This window comes from Phoxinus phoxinus (genome assembly GCF_949152265.1).
Source record: "Phoxinus phoxinus genome assembly, chromosome: 8".
Lineage (NCBI taxonomy): Eukaryota > Metazoa > Chordata > Actinopteri > Cypriniformes > Leuciscidae > Phoxinus > Phoxinus phoxinus.
In genome coordinates, this window is record NC_136883.1 from 37,816,181 (window position 1) to 37,843,680 (window position 27,500).

General features: G+C 37.5%; 3 protein-coding genes and 1 long non-coding RNA gene across 6 annotated transcripts in view; 2 read left to right on the top strand and 2 right to left on the bottom strand.

Annotated features, from left to right (window-relative positions):
* Positions 1 to 255: 255 nt before the first annotated feature.
* On the top strand, positions 256 to 2,876 carry LOC307002520. 2 transcript variants are annotated; one of them, XR_013798487.1, is made up of 3 exons: positions 256 to 402; positions 618 to 733; positions 2,751 to 2,876. It is a non-coding gene; the product is annotated as an uncharacterized lncRNA (long non-coding RNA). The 2 variants fall into 2 exon arrangements; XR_013798488.1 differs by having other exon boundaries at positions 256 to 374.
* Positions 2,270 to 6,424, bottom strand: dtwd1 (DTW domain containing 1). Its single transcript, XM_079620197.1, has 4 exons — positions 6,228 to 6,424; positions 4,526 to 4,669; positions 4,120 to 4,318; positions 2,270 to 3,280 (listed from the first exon to the last, which is right to left on the bottom strand). The coding sequence occupies exons 1-4, from the start codon at positions 6,420 to 6,422 to the stop codon at positions 3,054 to 3,056; spliced, it is 765 nt and encodes a 254-aa protein (XP_079476323.1). The 5' UTR covers positions 6,423 to 6,424; the 3' UTR covers positions 2,270 to 3,053.
* An 86-nt stretch (positions 6,425 to 6,510) lies between these two features.
* secisbp2l (SECIS binding protein 2-like) overlaps positions 6,511 to 27,500 on the top strand; it is a 70,491-nt gene continuing 49,501 nt past the window's right edge. The window contains exons 1-4 of one of the 2 annotated variants that reach the window (XM_079620192.1): positions 6,511 to 6,634; positions 8,767 to 10,849; positions 13,695 to 13,781; positions 22,719 to 22,789. The gene's annotated coding sequence lies outside the window, so the exon portion shown is untranslated. The remainder of the gene's footprint in view (positions 6,635 to 8,766; positions 10,850 to 13,694; positions 13,782 to 22,718; positions 22,790 to 27,500) is intronic. The other variant, XM_079620193.1, reaches the window with a different exon arrangement.
* The window catches only part of fgf7 (fibroblast growth factor 7), a 14,787-nt gene continuing 2,795 nt past the window's right edge, over positions 15,509 to 27,500 (bottom strand). The window contains exons 2-4 of the mRNA XM_079620198.1: positions 22,835 to 23,267; positions 16,283 to 16,389; positions 15,509 to 16,145 (exon numbers count right to left, since the gene is read on the bottom strand). Coding sequence (XP_079476324.1) covers positions 15,930 to 16,145; positions 16,283 to 16,389; positions 22,835 to 23,123 — 612 coding nt within the window. The 5' untranslated portion in view covers positions 23,124 to 23,267 and the 3' untranslated portion in view covers positions 15,509 to 15,929. The remainder of the gene's footprint in view (positions 16,146 to 16,282; positions 16,390 to 22,834; positions 23,268 to 27,500) is intronic.

The following is a 27,500-nucleotide window of genomic DNA, read 5'->3' on the forward strand; positions in this document are numbered from 1 at the left end:
TTGTAACATTATAAATGACACTTTTGATCAATTTCATGCGTCCTTGCTGAATGAAAGTATTAATTTCTTTTAAAACATTTTATATATTAAACATTAAACATATATATATATATATAGTCATAATGTTAAAAAAAACAATATAGTCATAATGTTAAAATATATATATATATATAGTCATAATGTTGAAAAAAAAGATATATATAGTAATAATGTTGAAAAAATATATATAAATATATAGTAATAATGTTATGTTAAATAGCCAAAGTTCATTTGTCTGCCTGTGCCGCCGGGGGTTGTTTGCATGCGGTGTGAACCTCGTCTCGTGTCTGTCCGGAACAGACGGATGAGCCGATGATCCACAGACTTTGGCAGCGGTCGGGACACATGTGGAGTCTGATCTTTGTAATAATTCATTTTGATTATGTAATTGTTCCTAGACATGCAACCTTGAGTTGCCGCAAGTGGCGTCTCTCGGTCAGAGTCGGAGGGCAGCACGTGTTTTTATTTAGCCGGCGCAGATAAGCATGTAGAGCGAGGGAGAAACCTGATCGCATCGCATGAGAACCACCGTCTTATTGTTCTTCTGTGTGTGTGTGTGTGTGTGTGTGCGCGCGCAGAAACCGACCCGACGCTCGTGATCGGAGCCAATGACACCGTCAACTCCGCAGCGCAGGAAGATCTGAACTTTATAGTCGCTGGGATGCCGGGGCTGGAGGTGTGGAAGTCAAAGCATGTGATTATTGATAATTGATGATACACAGACTGAACAGCCGTGTGAATAAGGCCTACATCTACCTATGAAAACACAAAATGTCCACACTAGCGGTTTCCTAAAGTTTCTCATCCACACTGGCTACGTTTACATGCAACCAAATAATCCCGTTAGTAAAAGACTGACGGCTCAATCGGACTGAAAAGCCTTCATGTAAAACATCTTAATTGATCCGATCGAATTAAAAGGGGGGTTTATTCATTTTCTAATCTGATCGAGAAAACATGTAAACACTTGATCGGATTGAAAACCGAAACTGAAAGGACTGCAATGTGCAATGACGTAGAAATAGCGCACTGACGTAGAAATAGCGCACTGACGTAAAAATAGCGCAATGACGTTGAAATACTGCAATGATGTAGAAATAGCGCAATGACGTAAAAATAGCGTAATGACGTAGAAATACCGCAATGACGTAGAAATGGCGCAATGATGTAGAAATGGTGCAATGACGTTGAAATGGCGCAATGACGTAGAAATGGCGCAATGACGTAGGAATGGCGCAATGACGTTGAAATACTGCAATGATGTAGAAATAGCGCAATGACGTAGGAATAGAACAATGACGTAGGAATAGAACAATGACGTAGAAATAGACATGTCCAGCGGTCATGTAAACACTATATTCAGATTCACCAATGAATTCAGTCCGATTGAAACTAAAGTTGTGCAGTTTCAGAGTGAAACCGAATCGCACATAACAGGCACAATACCAGTATGAACATGAATTGGTACAATATGCGTCACATGACTAAACTTATGTCATCGGTTTTAAATACCTCCGTTTTGACCGTCACACAAACACGAAACTGGTGTTTTCAAAAAGGTTCGTTTTCATTAATAAAAACGCCGTCTCAGACAAAAAGAAGCGTTTTCAAGCGAATGCGTATTAGGGGTTGTTTACACGACACCGCTTTCAACTAAAAACGCAAATCTTTTTTTGTGTTTTGGCCGTTCGTTGGCCTGACAACAGCGGTTCGGGCGCCTGAAAACACAAACTTTTGAAAACGTGTTACAAGTTTTTGAAAACGGTCTCCGTGTAAACAATAAAAACGTGAATCTCTGAAGACGATGGCGTCACGCACATGCGTATTACGTGTTCAGTCTATAGCGTTTCATCGCCATCTACTGGCCTGGCAGCAGAATACAGCGGTTTCAGTCGTAAAGCTGTGTGAATGGTGTCGTCTGTATGTGGGAAAACTTTTAAAATCTTTTAAGCATATTGTTGTCGTGTAAACGTACCCTTAAGGTGCATTCACACTACAAGCGACACGTTAGCATTCATTTCAATGGCGAGCGGGCGTTTTCCGGCGACACGTGCGATCGCGGCCGTTGGCAACCGGATGGGGCGTGTCTGGCGACGCGACAAAGTTGAGATGTGTTTAACTTTATGCAAATGCAGAGCGACTTTCGGGAGTGAAAACCAATAGGAGTGAAGTCAGTGGAGCGCGTGATCATCCGCCACTCTCTGACAGAGGCCAGCTGAGCAAGAAGCTACTTTAGCCGTCAGAAACTGTGCTGTAAGTTGTGATATATCTCCGTGTGCATACAGTGGTGTTCACAGCACTGACTCAGAGCCGGACTGGTGTCCTGAACACATATAGACGGTGTTTGCCCGTTTCTACAGTTAAACAGCCGCGATGGCAAAAAGCACTCACAGTTTCTCATTCATCTTTAATATTATGCATGTTATGCTGATTCCATTTATATTTAGAATTTTCCTTCCAAAATGTTAGTTTGTAGTGGAGAGAAAACGGATTTGTCGTCTACAACATGGAGAAACATCCGTGAATGTCACTCACAAACATTACTAGGCAACCAGTAGCGGGAACGCCCACTAGCGACCGCACCGCCAGCCGCTGGCGACCTGCAGCGACAGTCACTTGTAGTGTGAACGTAGCTTTAGTGTGGACATGGCCTAAGCGCGTGTGTGCGTGTGTGTGTGTGTGTGTGCGTGTGTGTGTGTGTGTGTGTGCAGGTGATCGTGATGAAGAGCACTTTCAGTGTGGGATACGCTGCGGTCGATAACCCCATTCTCTACAAGCCCAACTCCTCCATGCTCCTGGGAGACGCCAGGAAGACCCGCGACTGGCCAGAATAAGAGACGCCTTGTACTAACAGGGCAAGAAATCATTTATTGTCAAATACTCATTGAAGTGCCTTAGAAATCCAATCAGTGAATGTTTCAGCCATTCTGGGAATGTGCGTGCGGCCTTTGACTTGTAAATACAAAATATTTAAATCTCACTGAGACGAAAATAATAGTTAATGTTTGTTTGTGTCACACTTTCCCAGCAGCCTGTTTGGCTTTATTGATGAGTTTATGCAGGAATGAGAAGAAGAACAGCAGGTTGTCGTATTCCCCCGTGTACGCGGAGAAGTAGTGGCTGTGCAGGTCCTTCAGGAAGTAGTAAACGGCCTCGATCGTGGCCAGGTATGTGTCCGGACTGCCCTTCTGATGCCGCCAAAAACAGGTTCTTCTGCTCTTGAGCTCCACGTGTGGTAAAGCTGCAGGGAAACAACGTCAATAACGTCACGTCTGAGGCACACACACACACACACACACACACACACTAAAGGGATTTTCTTAAACCCTTCTTTTAACCTCGGGTGAAGGAACGTTTCACACTTGTAATTTAGAAGTACATAATAAAAGTACAATGGATTCTACTATTCTTTAAAGTCCGGCTGTAGTCAATAATTTTATCCCTTAAAACTAATCTGATCACCAAAATTAAAAAAAATTCCTTGAATAGTATTCTTCATGTCTTAAAATATCTTGAATGTAACTCGACACCCTTGCCTCATTTAGTATGCACGGTTCTATGAATATGAAAATGAGCCCCGCCTCCACTCACTCCCTCAGAGATCCACTGGTTGACGATCACACGTTGATCTGATTGGTTACAAGGTAGTGTGTGACGTCAGAAACACCAGCGATTTCAAACCGTGTTTTAATATAATGTGTTTTAATATGAATTTACACCAAGTTTGTCTCAAAGCATATTAAAAACACCGCATTAATAACAATTATTAAAAACACGGTTTGAAATCGCTGGTGTTTCTGACGTCACACACTACCTTGTAACCAATCAGATCAACGTGTGATCGTCAACCAGTGGATCTCTGAGTGAGTGAGTGGAGGCGGGGCTCATTTGCATATTAATAGAACCACGCATACTAAATGAGGCAAGGGTGTCGAGTTACATTAAAGATATTTTAAGGCATAAAGACATTTTTTTCCACAGATTTGTTTTAATATATTTAATTTTGGTGAGTTTTAAGGGATAAAATGATTGACTTTAAAGTGTGAAAAGCGCTGAAGATGAGAGGGAGTCTGCCGGCACCTTGAAGACGTTCATCTGTGATGATTCTGGTGGTTTGGTTCCAGGTGCTGTCGATGAAAACCACTCTCTGGATCGGGCAGGTGTGAGTTTCGGAAGCCGCCGCCTTTAATCTCTTCGATCGCTGCGCTCCACCGGCTGAAAAATACTCCCATAATTCCTCCACCGTCATCGCATCCGGTCCGGGAAACACCAGCACGATCTGTGGGAAGAACAGGGATCCGTAAAACCCGAGACGGACTCGGAGGGGTCAGAACGGAGGCTCACTATTGGCCAGCATCACACACATGACCAGCGTCGGCCAATCGTACGCCTCCGTTCTGACGTACACCCCAGAAGCGCTGTTACACTACGAGAACTCACTCAGAGGACATTTTTGGTCACAGCGCCCAGCACTAGTTTCGCTCACGTTTTCTGCGCTCTGGTCCAGCTCGGGGATGCAGGGATACGTGTAGATGGTGACGTCCTCCGGCGCGAGGATTCTGGCCTGGATCGCCGTGCTCTTGCCGTCCGTTTCGTTCGGGTGTTTGATGATGTCGATCTTCACCGGCAGCTGAAAACACCAGACAAATGTTTCACGAGCTTTAAAGGGGACGTTTCATTAAAAACAAATCTGACTTTTCCCGTGTGTAAGTGATAAACGAGTCCCCGGTGCTTCTACCAACCCAGAAAAGTGAAACCCAGTAACTGTTTAGGTGAGCCTTTCTCTGTAAGCATGTTAAAAAATAAGCAGATCAGATTCTGACGTATGAAGAGGATCTCATTATAATATTAACGGCCCTAAATCTGCACGTTCACATCCACAGCGCCGCCATTTTGTTTTCTCAAGCGACAACAGAGACCAGTTGTAACGCGATGGCAGAAGATCCAGCAAAGCATGAAACTGTTGTGTGGTCGAGCACAGACTGAACACTAGTGACCAGAACATGTCAGCGCTGTCTTATAAACACCTCAGGAACTGTGGACACTTGTGTAAGAGTTCATCATGATGATGAGATGATCAGTGTAACTCCACAACAACTACACAAATGTGTCCGCTAGCATCCAGAAACTCTCCCTGAGTCTCTCCTGCACTCGCTACTGGTTACTCTGGGATTCTGGAGGAGTGAGATCGGCCGGTTCGGTTATTGCCGGAGTTTCTGAAGCTCCGCCCTCTTCTGAAGGGAGGCGGGGCTAAAGCTCATTTGCATTTAAAGGGACACAGTGTTTTTGCTCACACCCGAAAAGGGGGAAATTTAACAAGATATAATACATGATCTGAGATATTCTGAGCTGAAATTTTTACACACACATTCTGGGGACGCCATAGATTTATATTGCATTTTGTGAAAAGGGGCATAATATACCAATTTAACAAACACAACATGCGATTCATTGTATATTTATTTTTCCGTGGACCGTGAAAGATGTCGATTCATACCAGGAACTGACTCTCAAATCATTTTCTATTCCTAAAACTATGGAAGGAATGAGTGTTTGGCGGCCATGATCCTGTGGGTTTGGGTTTTATTGAGTAACTTTTATGTCGGAAAGGCCAATTGTCTTCCAGTAATGTTCACCACAAACCTTATTTTACTGTAATGTAAAACACGATTAATTCAATCAAGAAGAATTGGCTCGGTCTATAAATTAACCTCATATTAACAGCTACATTGTGCACATTTAAATTTATTATTATGTATAGTTATTTATGTATTTATATAGCACATTTAATGTAACAGATGTTGCCCAACGTGTTTCACAATCACTAAATGACACAAAAATAAGAGAAATACAGAGAAAGAAAAGAAAAATTGGGTTCATGATACAAGAACCAATGAGATGTCTGCTTCTCCATATGGCGTTGATGAGCTATTGTGACGTATTTGACTACTTTAATTATGACTTAATAATTAATGTCAGATTCTTATTGTTATTTATCATTTTAGCTTCAGTCATACCGGTTTGGAGCGACATGATGGTGAGCAAATGATGACAGAATGGACACTTTTGGGTGAATTGTTCCTTTAAATGAGCACAGGTGCAGTTTGCTTATTAAAGTCACGCTAATGGAGACATGTGTGATGATGATAATGCGAGCACGTGCTGTTTAATGTGATGTTTTCACGGACCTTGACGCTCGGAACGTCCCGCGGCTCCAGCCCGACCAACGCGCAGCAGCTGTAGCAGTAAAACATGCGCGACGCGCCGCAACGCGAGCACTTCAACCGGCCCGCGCGCTGCGCGTCATCCAGCGGGGCGTGCGACGCGAGCACCAGGCCGCTCAGAGAGCTCCTGTCCCCGGCAGCGCAGTCCTGATCCGACATGATCGCGTCCACACACTCCACACACACTGTACAACAGATGACAACAACCCCACGTGTTCACTGCGCACCGGAAGCACTCACGCCTCGAGGAAGCCGGAAGAGCGGTGGGTGGTTGCCTAGCTACAGACTGTTGTTTGTTTGAGATCATGGAGAAACAGACGAATAAGAAGAATATTTGCTCCCTGGATCATTTTATTCAAGCTCAAGGACTGGTGGGTTCAAATTATAATTTAACAGAATAAAGCACCGCAGTTAACTATAGTTATGTTGTATGTATGTATGTGTGTATGTGTGTGTCATCATTACTGGATAACTGTCTAATACCTGACAGTCTAACGTATTCGCGCCAAAACTTCTCACGAAATCGCGCCAAAACTTCTATGGTGAGTCTAAACAAGTCCTCAGATTTTCAAAATTAATAGATATATCTACGCAGAGTTTTAAAAACCTAATTTAAGGCATTTAAAATCTCTGACAAATAAATTGAATATAATTTTGGAAAGTCAAATAAGTCTAAACAAGTCCTCAGATGTTTATAATGAGACACACAATCACATAACGGTATATCTGTAGGGTTTTTAAAATCTAATTTAAGATATTAAAGACCTGACATAAATTAAATATAATTTTGAGTTTAAATATCAAATGACTGTAAAAACGACCATTTAAACAACACTTTACAATTTAAATAATACATATTTTGATAAGTATAAAGTTTTATAATATAAACCTCACATTTCAGCCTTTAAACCTTTTTTTAGAAAATGGACGGGACAAAAATTATAAATTATTATATTTATATACATTTAAAGTATGATGGATCTCATGAATTTGACAATTCAGCAAGTAATGCAAAGTATGTATAGCCTACATCATTGTAGTATTTTTTCCTATAACTTAGGCTAGTTTTATATTGTATGATGCATTTTCATGAAAATAATATCTCAGTGCAAAACATATTGGTCTTAAAAATAGGCCTTATTTTGTAATGCAAAACTCTTCTTTTTTTTTAGAGGTTTTGGGAAGAAATATGACATTATCATGAGTATTTTAGATCCACTCTATAATTGTCTTGTTAATCTTATGTAATATATTCTATACATTTACAGTGCTTTACTGTATATAATAAAACAGAAACGTCCGGTCCTTGATTCTGGTTGGTTGAGTCGCGTTTGAAGCCATTGTAAATTAAGGCCTGTTCACACCAATAATGATAACTATATTAGTGTCCACACTAGCCCACAATATCGTTCTGGGTCATACCGAGAACATGGATGCCAATTTTGTCATAGTCGGCCGAACTTCCTGTTCGCCATTTTGATTTTTTTTTTTAAACCTATACTTTTTCAAGCTCCTCCTAGACCGTTTGTGTTCATTAAATATAGGATTTTATGACAAAATTCAAAATGACCGATACAGGAAAATTGGGTATCGTTCGGCTCAGCATGCTGCACTGGATCTAATGGTCCTAACGGTTCAGAAGTTATAAGCAAAAATGTAAATTTTGCATATCTCCTGACCACTAGGTGGCACTGTGTCGAAACTGTGCAGGTAGCCTCAAGTCATGTTTGTCAAAACACGCACCAAGTTTGGTCTGAATACATTAAAGTGTTGTGGAGATATCGCCTCACGCTCATTTTGGCGTGCGTTTTTCGAGAACGGCTTGACGATTTAACTTCAATTGACCATTCGCAAAGACCCGCCCCCTTTAGTTACTGTTGCTATGTCCGAAAAGCCACGCCTCACACACACCATGTTCTCACGCAGTGAAAAACACATCGCGGAGCAGAGAGGACACTGAACACACTGACAGACACAGACCAGCTTACTTTTGATATTAAACAAAGTCTCACCTTTAAAAATTTTTAAAAGATATTTAAACAATAAATGTCGTTTTGTGGCTCTTTAATGTGTGTGTCAGATCGCTGTATATCTCAGCTAAAGCCGCTCGTGAACCGATCATCTCTTCCTTCTAGTTCATTTATAGCATCAAATAAACATGAATGAACATCAGAAGGAATGTTGTTTTAACCGCGGAAAGACGTCAGTACACTCCGCTTCTCAAGCTCAAATCCTCCAACGTTAATCTACTAACTCTCCTGATGCTTTGGCGGACAAAATGGCGGATTCGGCGGATGGCGGATTATGATTGGTCAGATCGCCTGTCAATCAAACTCCCTGCGAATTTTCATCAGCATGTTCTGTAGATGATCTCGTCTAATTGCTAGTCATGTCTAGGAGGAGTTTGAAAAAGTAGTTGTTGTTTTTTTTGTGGAAAATTCTAAATTGTTATGGAATTTGTGCCAAAGCATGATTGCTCTAATTAATACACCATTTGTTTCAGGCTGATTGGCCAGTGACGTGTGAGGAGAATCTGGACGAGTCTTCCTCTCCTCTCTACCGTCACTCTGGAGAAATATATGAAGATCTGAAAGCCCGAGTGCCTTCTCCGTCTGAATCCCTGCAAACAGACCTGCAGGGGCTCTGGATTAAACTCAGTCTCCAGAACTCAGTCTTCTCCCGAGAGTCTGGCGCTCCGGCCGTCAGTGTGGAACCGCCAGTTTAAATGTCACACGGTCTGACTCTGCACCGATCATCTGGCAGAGAGTAAACGAACCGTTAGCATTTAATGCGTTTAGTTGTCTGTGGTGAGGATGACTGAGGCGGTTTGGCTGGTCTCCGCAGATTCTGATGAAGACAATAACACACTGATGTGAGACGCATGATACAACATCCTCTCGACTCCATCACAGATGCAGAGATAAATCCCATCAACCTCGATTAAAGCAACACTAAGTAGTTTTTCAACCTTCATAATATATTTCCAAGACTCTTGTGATGGTACATCGACTTACAATAGGTTGAAAGACACGTCTGCCGTAGCCTGACGGGGTCTGTGTCGCTTTTACTGGCACTACGGAGCTTCGGGGTTCGGCTAGTAACCCGAGCACAAGAAGAACTACAATATTCGACTGCTTTACGGCATACCTCACTTCCCCCACTTCCTCAAATCCGGACATGAGAGCCCAACTAGCGCTTGTTTGCCGGCTGGTATAGCACCTGTATGTTGTTGTCACGGCCGAAGCTAAACCGAAGGAGGCAAAGGTTTTGTCGGAGGAGACTAGGAAGAGAAAAGGGGAGAGTGATAAAATCAAAGTCCGGACGAGGATCAATATTGGTCCAGCGTTCGCTCGCTGGCGTTCGCTAAAGGAGGAGGAGGGGTGCCCGACCGATGCTAACTTGGCCGTCATGCTGTCGGACTAGTAATACATGATTAGACGGACAAAATCATATTTTAGGATAACTATCCTAACGACTGCAGGCTGATATTCATGTTTGTTTATTTATTTATTTTTCTGGCGAAAGTGTCTTGCCTCCGGCTATAATGCAAATCGATTTTTCAAATTTGCAGATTCATCTATGGCTGCTTGATATTATAATATTGACGATATATGGCTATTACCTACCACACAAACATTGAATTGAAGAACGACGTATCGGCTTGTCAACAAATGCACGTATATCCCCTGGTGTAAACGGTGTAAACATGATAGATTTTGTGACAGTAGTAGAAGACAATACTGTTTCCCAACTGTAGGGGGACCCCGAGAGCAAAAGCTACTTGGTGTTGCTTTAAAGAAGTTTACTATTTTTGGTTTCCCAAAGAACCTTTCAATGATCATTTCTTTTTAGTGAAAATAGCTTCTGTGCAGTTAAAAGATGTCATGGATGTTAATATTTTTCATGGAACCATCAGTGGTGTATTTTTTCCCCTGTAGTCAATCATTTTATCCCTTAAAACTCATCTTTGATCACCAAAATTACATATTTAAATGATTTTTTCCTTAAAAAAAAACATTAAAATATCTTGAATGTAACTCGATACCCTTGCCTCATTTTGTATGCGCGGTTCTATGAATATGCAAATGAGCCCCGCCTCCACTCACTCACTCACTCAGAGATCCACTGGTGGACGATCACACGTTGATCTGATTGGTCAAGGTAGTGTGTGACGTCAGAAACACCAGCGATTTCAAACCGTGTGTTTGAGACTGTCTTTGGTTCACTGCAGTTTTAAGCAGAAAATACTCAGCAATGCTGTCCACTTATGAACTTACACATGTGTGTGTTAAAGCAGATTAATAACACCACATAGACACATAAACTACATTAAAAGCTGGATTTACACCACAGCGGGACTTTAAAGGGAATGATTCAAATGGCATAAAACTGAGATCTACCAGCACTTCACTTCATCAGACTGATTATTAATAACACAGAATTATAATTTTTATGGTCGCCTCTCTGAACGTCTGATATTAATGTTTCTCTGTCCATCTGTGGATCCGTTACAGAGGTTTTGATCGCTGTCTCCGCCGCAGACGAAGCACAGAAGATCGGCATGGATGATTCTTCTGTTCGCTCAGGTATGATGAAGCTGAACTTTCCTGATGCTAGCATCAGATTTTATTACTATTCTTAAATGATTAATGACAGTCAGATGTTAAAGTCAATCATTTTATCCCTTAAAACTCTTAATCACCAAAATTACATATTTAAAGTTTTTTCCTGTGAAAAATATTCTTCATGCCTTAAAATATCTTGAATGTAACTCGACACCCTTGCCTCATTTAGTATACGCGGTTCTATGAATATGCAAATAAGCCCCGCCTCCACTCCCTCACTCACTCCCTCACTCAGCTCAGCCCTGTGGTGTAAATCCAGCTTTTAATGTAGTTTATGTGTGTATGTGGTGTTATTAATCTGCTTTAACACACACATGTGTAAGTTCATAAGTGGACAGCATTGCTGAGTATTTTCTGCTTAAAACTGCAGTGAACCAAAGACAGTCTCAAAAACACGGTTTGAAATCGCTGGTGTTTCTGACGTCACACACTACCTTGTAACCAATCAGATCAACGTGTGATCGTCCACCAGTGGATCTCTGAGTGAGGGAGTGGAGGCGGGGCTCATTTGCATATTCATAGAACCGCGCATACTAAATGAGGCAAGGGTGTCGAGTTACATTCATGATATTTTAAGACATGAAGAAGAAGAAAAAACGTTTAAATATGTAATTTCGGTGATTAAAGATGAGTTTAAGGGATACAATGATTGACTACAGCCGGACTTTAAAGCATTTTCTAGTGATGACCTCAGATAGTCCTTGATAATGATTTAAACCAGCAAACCTGTGCAGAAAGGGCAGTCGGCGCCCTCTGCAGGAGAAACCGCTCTGATCCTTGTACGAAAAATATTACATTTTCCATTTTAATTTCGCTGGTTTTAATGGATTTATTCAATCATTAACAGGTTAATTAAATGTTACATGTATAATCAAGTGAAGCGGAATACATGTTCTTCATCTGCATTATTATCTGACAGCTCAATGCAACGATCCTAAAAATAGGCTTTTTGTTTTGGCAGAATATGATGTGCTTTTTCTTTCGGCCACGGTCTCGAGGGATTCGCCCATGTGTGTTCAATCTCTGTGTTGTTTTAGACTTTATCAGCTCTCCGCTCAGATTCAAAGCTTTGATAAAGTCGATCGACGTGTCCACCGTTTACACTGCCAGAATCTCTTGATTTTATTTGGACTCAAACATGCCGAACTCATGTTGTGTGCTGAAGGCTGTCCACCAACAAGCTAACACACACACGCCAGATGAGTTCGAGACGCGTTTATCAGACAGACACAGGACACATGATTAGGACACTCGTTGGTTCACACACACGGATGAAACACACTGATTGTAAAGGTCCAGATGGATCCGAGGCAAACCTTTTGTTTGATAAATCAATGATGTCGTTTTTAGGCCCGTGAGAGTCTGTTTACATTCAGAACATGTTACAAATTATACGCTAAAACCAACTTTGCGTGACTTGGCAGAAGTGCTCACCTTACTTTAACTGTGTTTAGGTCAGAGGAGGGTGTGTGTGTGTGTGTGTCTCTCGGGAATCGTGTTTCGCTCAATCCCTCGAGCTTCTCTAACTGACTCCATCGATCAAGATAAAATACATCCGTGAGAAACAACATGTACACACACACTGAGGACCGAGCAACACGACTGAGCGAATCTATACGGCATGAAGTGTTGATTAGAGTGTAATCTATTGTTCTGTGAGAGTGTGTGTCGTGATACGAGAGATGAAATCGCTGAGGAACGATTATTTTTGCTCGATGTTACAGGAAGGAATGAAAGCGCATACAAAGAAAAAAAACAGGCTTTTGTAAATAATAATTACAACCTTAAACATTTTAAGAGATTTAAAAAATAGTTACAAAAAGTCAAAATTATGACTGGTCAAAATAATGAGATAAAAACTCTAAATTATGACTCATAAATATAACGAAGTCGAAATTAGGACATATTAAATCATAATTTTGACAAAAAATTAGAAATCGTATTACTAAGTCATAAATATGAGATTAAACAGTTATGTCAAGTCAATTATGAGATAACATCGGAATTGAGTTTGTCATAATTTTGACATTTTATCTGAAAAATGTCTGTTTTATGTCATAATTTTGACATTCTATCTGGAAAATGTCTGTTTTATGTCATAATTTTTACATTTTGTCTGAAAAATGTCTGTTTTATGTCATCATTTTTTTTTCTTATGTAAAAACACTGAATTTTACTTCGATATAAATTACAAAAAGTCGAAATTATGACTATTGTCAAAATAATGAGATAAAAAATCTAAATTATGACTTATAAATATAACAAAGTCGAAATTATGACACATTAAATCATAATTTTGACAATTTTTTTTAAAATCGTATTAGTAACTCATAAATATGAGATTAAAAAATTGAAATTATGAGATAACATCGGAGTTGAGTTTCTGTCATAATTTTTATATTTTATCTGAAAAATGTGTCTGTTTTATGTCATGATTTTTTTTTCTTATGTAAAAACTGTATTTTACCTCGAAATAAATTACAAAAAGTTGAACTTATGACTATAGACTTATGACTGATAAATGTAACAAAGTTTGATTTAATCATAATTAGTAATGGTATTACTAAGTCATAAATATGAGATTAAACAGTTGAAATTATGAGATAACATCGGAATTGAGTTTCTACCATAATTTTGACATTTTATCTCAGAAATTTTTTATAATTTCAAATTAGTATGTCATAATTATTGTTTTTTTCTTATGTAAATACACTGAATTTTACTGTGAAATAAACAAAAAAGTCCCTCATCAATTATGATGATCAGTGTTCAGTAACTTAATTTCTTATGATTATTTTTCTCCCAGCCGGTGATAAACGCAGTAAAGCTGATCATCTGATTGGATGAAGGTGCACGTCTCGGATCATAGACGATCACGCCACTCCATAGAAAGGTACATACATGTTTTATTGAGATTGATCTATAATCATATAAAACCTCAGATTTATCTTAGTATTCTAGCAGCAAAACATCAACTCCTGCGATCTCTGCGAGTTTATTCAGCACAGCGATCCGGAATACAGTTGATTATGTCAGAGCCACCGACACACACACACACACACACACATATATATATATAAATATCATAAATAACACACAACGACACATGGACACAATCACATTAAAACACGGAGGGATTGTGTGGAGATGATGCTCAGACTCACGTCGAAGCTTAATGTGTTCGACTAATGAGCGTCTCTATAGGAAGGCTGATCGATAATGAAAAGGAAAGTCGTTTATGATTATGAGTAATGGAGTATTGTGAAGACAAACATGTGATTTCTCAGAATGAGTCAATCGTGTGACATTTTTTAGACTGCAAATAATGCCAAAAATGAAGTAAGGGAAGAGATTTCCTCACTGAAGTGAACACAAGAATGGAATGTTTCTAAATGAAAAGCAAAACTCCTCCGGATGAATGTTGATCGTTCGCATAAATGCGTTGCCGTGTTTATTCCATGTTTTCACTCTAATGGCCGTGAACAGAAACATAGACCCTCTAAAAAATATAAAAATAGTTTTATCTCAAAACACAGATGAGTATTTATAGCTGTTGTTTACATGAGTCCAAAACATTTTCATATATAAACCCAGCGTCTCCTCGGCAGAGACCGAGAGAACGCATGAATGTTTTATTGCACTGTAAACCCGAGTCAGTTGGCAAAACTAATCATGTGATCAGTTACATCGAGTTAACTAATCTAACGTTTTAAGTGAGCACAACTTGCAGATTTTAATCTTGCACTCGCACATTGATCTTAACTTATATATACAGGAGAAACTGGAAAACTGAGAATATGGTGCAAAAGTTCATTTATTTCAGTAATTCAACTTAAAAGGTGAAACTAATATATTATATAGACTCATTACATGCAAAGTGAGATATTTCAAGCCTTTATTTGTTATAATTTTGATGATTATGGCAGATTATGAAAACCTTTTCTCAATATTCTAATTTTTTGAAATTTAAATAAATTTGAATAAGCTATATTTGAAACTAATATATTATATAGACTCATTACATGCAAAGTGAGATATTTCAAGCCTTTATTTTTTTTATTTTTTTGATGATTATGGCTTATTCAAATTTATTTAAATTTAAAAAAAAATTTAATATTGAGAAAAGGTTTTCATAATCTACCATATTGATCAAAATTATAAAAAAATAAAGGCTTGAAATATCTCACTTTGCATGTAATGAGTCTATATAATATATTAGTTTCACCTTTTAAGTTGAATTACTGAAATAAATAAACTTTTGCACCATATTATACATTTTCCAGTTTCTCCTGTACTTGAGTACTTAAAATGTATTTAATATTCGAACTTAAATTTACCACGTGAGCTCAACTTATATTTTTAGTCGTGGAAACTTGGCTAGCTTTAACCAGCTAATTCAATAAATGCTACATTGCTAAATGGTAACACAGAGCACTTGCTGAATATAAAAATATAACATTAACGGTCCTCAAACTACACTCTGAAAAATGCTGGGTTGTTTTAACCCAATTTTGGGTCAAATATGGACAAACCCAAACGTTGGATAAAAAATGCAATTTAAAAATTTAACCCAACAGCTGGGTTTGTCCATATTTGACCCAACTTTGGGTTAAAACCCAGCATTTTTTATATGTTATAAGCACATTCTCACTCGTCACCCCCTAAAAAACCCAAAACATAACATAAACTCTTCTAAAACTAGCATAATAAAACATTAAACATTACTAAATCTCCCACTTAACATTAATCTGGCACAAAAAGCATTATATACTCCCTTTTGAATGGCATGCTGGGAAATCCTGGCCCAGTTTCAGTCAAATTTAAGTTGATCTAAATTAAAATAAACACGACCATAAAACTCAACCTAACCCTCATACTTAAAATGTGTCAGTTTTGTGACCTCAAAAGAAAAATCAAGTTCCAAATACTCATAAAAGTTAATTTGATGGATGTAATGTGTATAATTTGAGTTGGCTCGACTCAAACCAATGATCTTGGGTTTGCAGTGGATAAACACACTTCACACTGACAGTGGTCGTCTTCACGCCAGCTTCTTCTCGTCCTCCTTGCACTTTCGAGGGATGAAGTGAGACGTGACGCTCTCTCTCCTCGTCTTCTTTCCTTTCAGCGGCCGGCCGTTTTTCGAGAGCGCGATGAACATCTCTTTCCCGTCTCTCGTCTTCCTGACAGAAGCGTACGCCGTGTAATAGTTCTCCAAAAACACTTCTTTGAAGTTGCAGCTGTCGCTGTAGTCTTTCTGTGCGGGAGAGGAGAGAACAGGTACGACACGACCTTAGTGCGCTGTAAAAGCTGCTATGTTTACTCTTAAAAGCATGAGAATGCATTAGCTGGAATCAGATTTAAAGATGTGTTTGCAGGACGGATGGGTTTTACTTTGCCCTGTAACATTCCGGTTCGGTTCATGGAAATATAATACTGGCTCTTCAGGCCTTTTATGGCCAACACGCCTCCCTCAGAAACCGTCCTGATCTCCAGAACACCTGAAACACAGACAGCGGGTCAGCCGAGCGCTTGAAGACCGGCTCCGGGGTCACATTTGCCTCGGAAAGACGTTATTTAACCCTTTGCTGCTCCCAATTTAGGGGACATTTTAAAAATGGAAATATAAAATGCAATTATTTTTTTTTTGGGGGGGGGGGGTACAATGTACAAATCAGACACACGGCAATGATGGGGTTAATAGAAAAATAATAAAAAAAATGAGAGAGAAAAAAATTTGATGGACTAAATAATTTAGGGGACATTTTAAAAATGGAAATATGAAATGCACAGATTTTTTTTTTTTTTGGGTACAATCTACAAATCAGACACACAGCAATGATGGGGTTAATGGAAAAATAATTACGAAAAAAATTTGATGGGCTAAATAATTTAGGGGTCACTTCAAATGTGAAAAAAAAAAATTCTCCCGGACACTTTACTTAAAGCCCTTATGTGTATAATACATTATAAAAACTCTTCTAAACTAGCATAATAAAACATTAAACATTACTAAAATCTCCCACTTAACATTAATCTGGCACAAAAGCATTATATAACACTTAATATAAGACTTAATTATAAATGTTTGACATTTTAAAAATGGAAATTTGGAAAAAATAAATAAATTGGGGTACAATGTACAAATCAGACACACAGCAATGATGGGGTTAATGGAAACATAATTAAATGTAACTTTTTTTTTCCCGGACACTTTACTTAAAGCCCTTAATACATAATAAAGGTATTTATAATGTAAAAACCCAACATAACAGAAACTCTTCTAAACTAGCATAATAAAACATTAAACATTACTCAAATCTCCCACTTGACATTAATCTGCCACAAAAATACACTTAATATAACACTTAATTATAAAGGTATATGTACATTATAATACGTTATATCTTAAGTAATTATAACCAAAGTTCAAATGCATTATAATATATGCAGATTCTGAAATTGGTTGTTTGTCATGTCTTAATGCATTATGCTTTATAAAAGTGTGTTCAATAAATAGATTAGTATTATTATAACTGTGGTTACATTTAGAGTCCATTCAATGCATTATAAAGCGCATAATTACTGCATTAAAAATACTTTTATAATACAGAAGGACTTTATGTTTTGTTGAATAATATTTTGCATTTTGAGGGAATGTTAGGGTAGTAAGTAATATCTATGCAATAATTATGATCTATCCCCTCCCCCCACAATCTTTACAATACAATTATTATTATTTTGTGTATTTATTTTTAAATTAACATTGCTGTTTGTTTGTTTCTTGCATCGTGGCTGTTTTGTAATTTGTGCCCTAAACAAATTCTGTGCATTTTATAGAAAACTTTCATAAATATCATAAATATTGCATAGATATTGCTTAACATTCCCTCAAAATGCAAAATATTACATAAAATATATTATTCAACAATAATGTTGTTGAGGAGTGCGAGTGTGTGACCCCTCAATGAAGAGCAGCAAAGGGTTAAACAACTTCTTTTCAAGGCTAATTTGGCCTCAAAGTATTATTATTATTATTATTATTATATATTTATATGGTTATGTTTGATTTTTTTTATAGGAATAAAAAAAAAAAGTGTGTGTGTGTTCACACAGCAAATGTCATCAAGTGTGAAATACCATTCAGATGAAGTGCAAAAATAAAACATTTATTTATTTATTTTTGCTGTAAAGTGACTGGAAAGCGTGTGGTTAATAAATTACCTAAACAACTTTTAATTCTTTGAGTTCGCCTGTAGTAATTATGCTTTATTTGAGACGGTGGATGTTTATCCACTCAAATTATTAATTTAATTTATGGTTTAAATGTTATGCGTGTCATGTTCAGGATTTAATAAACCTCGTATGCCAGTGGAAGGGTGATTCCCACACATGTATGAACTTTATTTGTTAGGTTGTTCTGTTTAATGACACACTTCTCCTTTCAAAATCCATTTCTATAAAGGAAGCAGTTTAATTTCTTTCTTTAAGATCGTGACTGTATATCAGGATCAGGAGTTGGACTCGCCGAGCTCCAGTTGCGCTCCACATCAGATATTTCACAGCTGAAGGCCTGTTCGTTACGCTCGCCTTTAAATCAGAACACACTACTCTGTGTGTGTGTGTGTGTGTGTGTGTGTGTGTGTGTGTGTGTGTGTGTGTGTTGTGTAAGGACAAGTGTGTGGTTTACATGTGAGAGCTCGAGTGGTATAATAAGCTGCTGTCACGACACAACTCGTCTGCTTTTCTCTCCCTCTTTTCCTCTCCTTCCCTCACTCATGTCTTGCAGTGTGTGTGTGTGTGTGTGTGTGTGTGTGTGTGTGTGTCCTGCTGTGCGTGCAGTTGTCGGCCACATCTGGCTGTATCAATTTTTCTTCTTTTCATCGCCAGCTGACGTAATCGTTCTCCCTCTGGAGCAAAGATGCATGGTGTCACGCCAACTTTCTTCTCGTACACAAACAAAATTACTAATAACCAAACATGTTGAAGCTGATGTTATGAATGTATAACATCAGCTTCAAGCGAGTTTGGTGTAAACAGAATCATTAATTTTATTATCGATGCTCATAACATAAGCCTCAAGTCTGAATTTTCACTTTATTTCACAGTGTCCTTGTTACATGTAGTTACCATAGTAATAACAGTTAATTATGCATAATTACATGCAAATAAAAAGTACATGTAGTTGCTTAATATTACTCAGTACTTATATATACAGGTGACACTGGAGAAATGATAATATGGTGCAAAAGTTCATTTATTTCAGGAATTCAACTTAAAAGCTGAAACTAATATATTATATAGACTCATTACATGCAAAGTGAGATATTTCAAGCCTTTATTTGTTATAATTTTGATGATTATGGTTTACAGCTTATGAATAGCTTTTCACAATATTCTAATTTTGAATTTGGGGTTTTCATAATCTGCCATAATCATCACAATTATGACAAATAAAGGCTTGAAATATCTCACTTTGCATGTAATGAGTCTATATAATATATTAGTTTCACCTTTTAAGTTGAATTACTGAATAATTACATATTCTAATTTTTCCAGTGACACCTGTATGATTACACTGTGGCAATGACACCTTCAAATAATGTGTAACCCGATTATTAATAAAAAAAAAAAAAAAATTTCGCTCTCTTGAAATCTTTTTGAGTGATTAGTGTGTTCTGACCCCACGACTCGTCCCTCCTGACAGAGTCGGTCCTGTAACGAAGGGAAACGAGCTATAAATACGCGCACCTGTCTCTCTTTACGCCTGTCACTCGCTCGTCACTCTGCCACGCGACCGCAGAATAATCCACTGCAATCTGAGCCGCCGCTTCCTTTAAACCAGTGCCAAACACTTTACACCGATATCACGTAAAGATAGACGGAAAAATATTATTATATAATCTAATGATGTTTCATAAACACTGTTTGGCTATAAAACACTCAACAAATCAATAGTTGTCATGCAACTGATGTTTATTTAATCTTCATATTTGAGTGTACATAATGCACATGCTCTGTTTAGCAGATAATGTGCTATTGTTTGTGAATGTATTTAATTAACGTTCGCTACTTTTAATGTCTCGATGTCGGTCTATCGTTACTTTAAAGGCCCACGCCACCGTTGTTTGAAATAGGGGTTCTCCACGGTCTCTCCCACAGTTATATAGGTGAGCAAACGCAGTTTTGTCTCAGTTTGTTTTAGTCTGGCAGCGCCGCCGCTAGCTTAGCACAATGAATGGAATCCTTTGTTGCCAGATAGCTTGTCGTGAGTAAAAGTGATCCAAACACAAACAAACAAAAAACGAATAACTTCTTGTGGCCTGCGTATTCACACCGAGTACAAATAGTGATGCAGATTAAGACTAGGAGATTTCCTACGCAGATAATGATGACTTGGGACTGAAGCTCAGGCGGAGCACTGCTACTTGAGCTCAGAGACATCACGCAACAATGTAATGTGTAATAATATCTCTACTTTTAATCTCTCAATGTTGCTCTATTGTTACTTTTAATGTTGCTCTATCATTTCTTTAAATGTCTCAATGTTGCTCTATCACTTCTTTAAATGTCTCAATGTTGCTCTATCTCTACTTTAAACGTCTCAATGTTTCTCTATCTCTACTTTAAATGTCTCAATGTTGCTCTATCTCTACTTTAAATGTCTCAATGTTGCTCTATCACTTCTTTAAATGTCTCAATGTTGCTCTATCCCTTCTTTAAATGTCTCAATGTTGCTCTATCACTTCTTTAAACGTCTCAATGTTTCTCTATCTCTACTTTAAATGTCTCAATGTTGCTCTATCTCTACTTTAAATGTCTCAATGTTGCTCTATCTCTACTTTAAATGTCTCAATGTTGCTCTATCACTTCTTTAAATGTCTCAATGTTGCTCTATCACTGCTTTAAATGTCTCAATGTTGCTCTATCTCTACTTTAAACGTCTCAATGTTTCTCTATCTCTACTTTAAATGTCTCAATGTTGCTCTATCTCTACTTTAAACGTCTCAATGTTTCTCTATCTCTACTTTAAATGTCTCAATGTTGCTCTATCTCTACTTTAAACGTCTCAATGTTTCTCTATCTCTACTTTAAATGTCTCAATGTTGCTCTATCTCTACTTTAAATGTCTCAATGTTGCTCTATCACTTCTTTAAATGTCTCAATGTTGCTCTATCACTTCTTTAAATGTCTCAATGTCGCTCTATCACTACTTTAAATGTCTCAATGTTGCTCTATCTCTACTTTAAATGTCTCAATGTTGCTCTATCACTACTTTAAACGTCTCAATGTTTCTCTATCTCTACTTTAAATGTCTCAATGTTGCTCTATCTCTACTTTAAATGTCTCAATGTTGCTCTATCACTTCTTTAAATGTCTCAATGTTGCTCTATCACTTCTTTAAATGTCTCAATGTTGCTCTATCCCTTCTTTAAATGTCTCAATGTTGCTCTATCTCTACTTTAAATGTCTCAATGTTGCTCTATCACTTCTTTAAATGTCTCAATGTTGCTCTATCGCTTCTTTAAATTTCTCAATGTTGTTCTATCGCTTCTTTAAACGTCTCAATGTTGCTCTATCACTTCTTTAAATGTCTCAATGTTGCTTGTAAATGATTGTTAATTTGCTTGAATTTGTAAGGTCTGTACCGATTTATGTATAATTATTTTGAAGGACGCAGCTTGTAATGCATGACGGTTTTCTTCCCCCCATGAAGTTTTGTGCATCCCACTTGAGGGTTATAAGGTAAACTAAGTTTGATGTTTATTATTTTTTGTAATTGTATAGTTTTATTGTGATGTTGGTTAATGTGTTGGAGTGACAGTGTTTGTTTGTATTGTTTGTGTTTTAGCTGTAGCTCTTACGGTGTCTACATGAGTGTCACGAATAAAACACTAATGGAAACATCAGTTTAAGGAGTAATTTGACCATCATTCAAGTGGGGTAGCTACATTGCTCTATCTTTACTTTAAATGTCTCAATGTCACTCTATTGATACTTTTAATGTCTCAATGTTGCTCTATTGATACTTTTAATGTCTCAATGTCACTCTATTGATACTTTTAATGTCTCAATGTCACTCTATTGATACTTTTAATGTCTCAATGTCACTCTATTGATACTTTTAATGTCTTAATGTCACTCTATTGATACTTTTAATGTCTCAATGTCACTCTATTGTTACTTTTAATGTCTCAATGTCACTCTATTGATACTTTTAATGTCTTAATGTCAATCTATTGATACTTTTAATGTCTCAATGTCAATCTATTGATACTTTTAATGTCTCAATGTCACTCTATTGATACTTTTAATGTCTCAATGTCGCTCTATCGATACTTTTAATGTCTCGGTGTCACTCTATTGATACTTTTAATGTCTCAATGTCGCTCTATCGATACTTTTAATGTCTCGGTGTCACTCTATTGATACTTTTAATGTCTCAATGTCACTCTATTGTTACTTTTAATGTCTCAATGTCCCTCTATTGATACTTTTAATGTCTCGGTGTCACTCTATTGTTACTTTTAATGTCTCGGTGTCACTCTATTGATACTTTTAATGTCTCAATGTCCCTCTATTGATACTTTTAATGTCTCAATGTCCCTCTATTGATACTTTTAATGTCTCAATGTCACTCTATTGTTACTTTTAATGTCTCAATGTCCCTCTATTGATACTTTTAATGTCTCGGTGTCACTCTATTGTTACTTTTAATGTCTCAATGTCCCTCTATTGATACTTTTAATGTCTCAATGTCACTCTATTGATACTTTTAATGTCTCAATGTTGCTCTATTGATACTTTTAATGTCTCGGTGTCTCTCCAGCGATAAATCCTCTGTGAAGCTCCAGACACACACCAGAAACATGAAGACGGAGCGTGTGCTTTGAAACGAAGGTACAACCTCACACAGACTGTCAGAAGTGATCGATGAGCTCTTACTGTAGCAGTTGTTGGGATCCTGCGTTCCATTGATATTCCCGTTCTCGTCGATCACCAGAAACCACTGTGTGCGACTATAGAGGCGTCGTATTCGAACGTCCCCCCCTTCCATGTAGTCGTAGTTCCTGGTGTGCCGTTCGTGTTTTGAACAGTCAGTCACAGACGCCTGCCCAACGACCCTGTCGCCATCACACACACACACACACACACGGCTGACGACCAGCACGACCTGCAACCACAGTCCACACGGCAACTCAGGCAGTTTCCATTGCAGCGTCCATTTGCGCATTATACTGCGTTTCTCCAGGAGTTTATGATCCACATACTGAAGGCAAAACGCTGGCTGGCCGTGTGAGATCCGCTTTCCCAGTAAAATCCTCAGATTTTGGAGTGAACTCTGACCTCCTCCTGAAGCATCAGAATCTCCTCAGAGCTGGAGGATGAAGGAGTGTGTTAGTTTCTGTTGTTAATGACAGTGCGTCACACACTGTCTGGTTCCAGGTCAGGTCATCACAGTTCACTCAATAATCAACATCATTCACATGTGAACCAGATTCTACAAGTTCAGCGTCTTTAAAATTAGAGTCTTAATGTCGCTCGATCGCTACTTTAAATGTCTCAGCATTGTTCCTATCCCTTCTTGAATCATCTCAATATCTTCGTATCGCTTCTTCAAATGTTTCAATATTGCTCTTTTGCTCATTTAAATCTAAACATCTATCTATCCTTTCTTTAAATGTCTCAGTATTACTTTATCTGTATTTTAAATGTCTGTCATCACTTTAAATGTCTCAGTATTGCTCTATCCCTTCTTTAAATGTCTCAATGTTGCTCTATCCCTTCTTTAAATGTCTCAATGTTGCTCTATCCCTTCTTTAAATGTCTCAGTATTGCTCTATCCCTTCTTTAAATGTCTCAATGTTGCTCTATCCCTTCTTTAAATGTCTCAATGTTGCTCTATCCCTTCTTTAAATGTCTCAATGTTGCTCTATCCCTTCTTTAAATGTCTCAGTATTGCTCTATCCCTTCTTTAAATGTCTCAATGTTGCTCTATCCCTTCTTTAAATGTCTCAATGTTGCTCTATCCCTTCTTTAAATGTCTCAGTATTGCTCTATCCCTTCTTTAAATGTCTCAATGTTGCTCTATCCCTTCTTTAAATGTCTCAGTATTGCTCTATCCCTTCTTTAAATGTCTCAATGTTGCTCTATCCCTTCTTTAAATGTCTCAATGTTGCTCTATCCCTTCTTTAAATGTCTCAGTATTGCTCTATCCCTTCTTTAAATGTCTCAATGTTGCTCTATCCCTTCTTTAAATGTCTCAATGTTGCTCTATCACTTCTTTAAATTTCTCAATGTTGCTCTATCACTTCTTTAAATGTCTCAGTATTGCTCTATCCCTTCTTTAAATGTCTCAATGTTGCTCTATCCCTTCTTTAAATGTCTCAATGTTGCTCTATCACTTCTTTAAATGTCTCAATGTTGCTCTATCCCTTCTTTAAATGTCTCAGTATTGCTCTATCCCTTCTTTAAATGTCTCAATGTTGCTCTATCCCTTCTTTAAATATCTCAATGTTGCTCTATCACTTCTTTAAATGTCTCAGTATTGCTCTATCCCTTCTTTAAATGTCTCAATGTTGCTCTATCACTTCTTTAAATGTCTCAATGTTGCTCTATCCCTTCTTTAAATGTCTGAATGTTGCTCTATCCCTTCTTTAAATGTCTCAATGTTGCTCTATCCCTTCTTTAAATGTCTCAATGTTGCTCTATCCCTTCTTTAAATGTCTCAATGTTGCTCTATCACTTCTTTTAAATTTCTCAGTATTGCTCTATCCCTTCTTTAAATGTCTCAATGTTGCTCTATCGCTTCTTTAAATGTCTCAGTATTGCTCTATCCCTTCTTTAAATGTCTCAATGTTGCTCTATCCCTTCTTTAAATGTCTCAATGTTGCTCTATCACTTCTTTAAATGTCTCAATGTTGCTCTATCACTTCTTTAAATGTCTCAATGTTGCTCTATCCCTTCTTTAAATGTCTCAATGTTGCTCTATCACTTCTTTTAAATTTTTCAGTATTGCTCTATCCCTTCTTTAAATGTCTCAATGTTGCTCTATCGCTTCTTTAAATGTCTCAGTATTGCTCTATCCCTTCTTTAAATGTCTCAATGTTGCTCTATCCCTTCTTTAAATGTCTCAATGTTGCTCTATCGCTTCTTTAAATGTCTCAATGTTGCTCTATCACTTCTTTAAATGTCTCAGTATTGCTCTATCCCTTCTTTAAATGTCTCAATGTTGCTCTATCCCTTCTTTAAATGTCTCAATGTTGCTCTATCCCTTCTTTAAATGTCTCAATGTTGCTCTATCGCTTCTTTAAATGTCTCAGTATTGCTCTATCCCTTCTTTAAATGTCTCAATGTTGCTCTATCGCTTCTTTAAATGTCTCAATGTTGCTCTATCCCTTCTTTAAATGTCTCAATGTCGCTCTATCACTTCTTTAAATGTCTCAGTATTGCTCTATCCCTTCTTTAAATGTCTCAATGTTGCTCTATCGCTTCTTTAAATGTCTCAATGTTGCTCTATCCCTTCTTTAAATGTCTCAATGTCGCTCTATCACTTCTTTAAATGTCTCAGTATTGCTCTATCCCTTCTTTAAATGTCTCAATGTTGCTCTATCACTTCTTTAAATGTCTCAGTATTGCTCTATCACTTCTTTAAACGTCGCAATGTTGCTCTATCACTTCTTTAAATGTATCAATGTTGCTCTATCCCTTCTTTAAATGTCTCAATGTTGCTCTATCCCTTCTTTAAATGTCTCAATGTTGCTCTATCGCTTCTTTAAATGTCTCAATGTTGCTCTATCACTTCTTTAAATGTCTCAGTATTGCTCTATCACTTCTTTAAACGTCGCAATGTTGCTCTATCACTTCTTTAAATGTATCAATGTTGCTCTATCCCTTCTTTAAATGTCTCAATGTTGCTCTATCCCTTCTTTAAATGTCTCAATGTTGCTCTATCGCTTCTTTAAATGTCTCAATGTTGCTCTATCCCTTCTTTAAATGTCTCAATGTCGCTCTATCACTTCTTTAAATGTCTCAGTATTGCTCTATCCCTTCTTTAAATGTCTCAATGTTGCTCTATCACTTCTTTAAACGTCGCAATGTTGCTCTATCACTTCTTTAAATGTATCAATGTTGCTCTATCCCTTCTTTAAATGTCTCAATGTTGCTCTATCCCTTCTTTAAATGTCTCAATGTTGCTCTATCCCTTCTTTAAATGTCTCAATGTTGCTCTATCGCTTCTTTAAATGTCTCAATGTTGCTCTATCACTTCTTTAAATGTCTCAATGTTGCTCTATCACTTCTTTAAATGTCTCAGTATTGCTCTATCCCTTCTTTAAATGTCTCAATGTTGCTCTATCCCTTCTTTAAATGTCTCAATGTCGCTCTATCACTTCTTTAAATGTCTCAGTATTGCTCTATCCCTTCTTTAAATGTCTCAATGTTGCTCTATCACTTCTTTAAATGTCTCAGTATTGCTCTATCACTTCTTTAAATGTCTCAATGTTGCTCTATCCCTTCTTTAAATGTCTCAATGTTGCTCTATCGCTTCTTTAAATGTCTCAATGTTGCTCTATCACTTCTTTCAATGTCTCAGTATTGCTCTATCACTTCTTTAAATGTCTCAATGTTGTTCTATCCCTTCTTTAAATGTCTCAATGTTGCTCTATCGCTTCTTTAAACGTCGCAATGTTGCTCTATCCCTTCTTTAAATGTCTCAATGTTGCTCTATCCCTTCTTTAAATGTCTCAATGTTGCTCTATCGCTTCTTTAAATGTCTCAATGTTGCTCTATCACTTCTTTAAATGTCTCAATGTTGCTCTATCGCTTCTTTAAATGTCTCAATGTTGCTCTATCACTTCTTTAAATGTCTCAGTATTGCTCTATCCCTTCTTTAAATGTCTCAATGTTGCTCTATCCCTTCTTTAAATGTCTCAATGTTGCTCTATCGCTTCTTTAAATGTCTCAATGTTGCTCTATCCCTTCTTTAAATGTCTCAATGTTGCTCTATCACTTCTTTAAATTTCTCAATGTTGCTCTATCGCTTCTATAAATGTCTCCGTATTGCTCTATCCCTTCTTTAAATGTCTCAATGTTGCTCTATCACTTCTTTAAATGTCTCAATGTTGCTCTATCCCTTCTTTAAATGTCTCAATGTTGCTCTATCGCTTCTTTAAATGTCTCCGTATTGCTCTATCCCTTCTTTAAATGTCTCAATGTTTCTCTATCGCTTCTTTAAATGTCTCCGTATTGCTCTATCCCTTCTTTAAATGTCTCAATGTTTCTCTATCGCTTCTTTAAATGTCTCAATGTTGCTCTATCACTTCTTTAAATGTCTCAATGTTTCTCTATCGCTTCTTTAAATGTCTCCGTATTGCTCTATCCCTTCTTTAAATGTCTCAATGTTTCTCTATCGCTTCTTTAAATGTCTCAATGTTGCTCTATCACTTCTTTAAATGTCTCAATGTTTCTCTATCGCTTCTTTAAATGTCTCAATGTTGCTCTATCACTTCTTTAAATGTCTCAATGTTGCTCTATCACTTCTTTAAATGTCTCAATGTTGCTCTATCGCTTCTTTAAATGTCTCAATGTTGCTCTATCACTTCTTTAAATG

What these genes read in the sequence shown, in the direction of transcription:
- dtwd1 (XM_079620197.1), bottom strand. Translation starts at nt 6,422, where the DNA reads ATGTCGGATCAGGACTGCGCTGCCGGGGACAGGAGCTCTCTGAGCGGC. An exon ending in GGGACGTTCCGAGCGTCAAG is followed by an intron (nt 4,670 to 6,227) that starts GTCCGTGAAAAC and finishes TGGTGTTTTCAG; the next exon opens with CTGCCGGTGAAGATCGACAT. An exon ending in CACAGATGAACGTCTTCAAG is followed by an intron (nt 3,281 to 4,119) that starts GTGCCGGCAGAC and finishes GTTTCCCTGCAG; the next exon opens with CTTTACCACACGTGGAGCTC.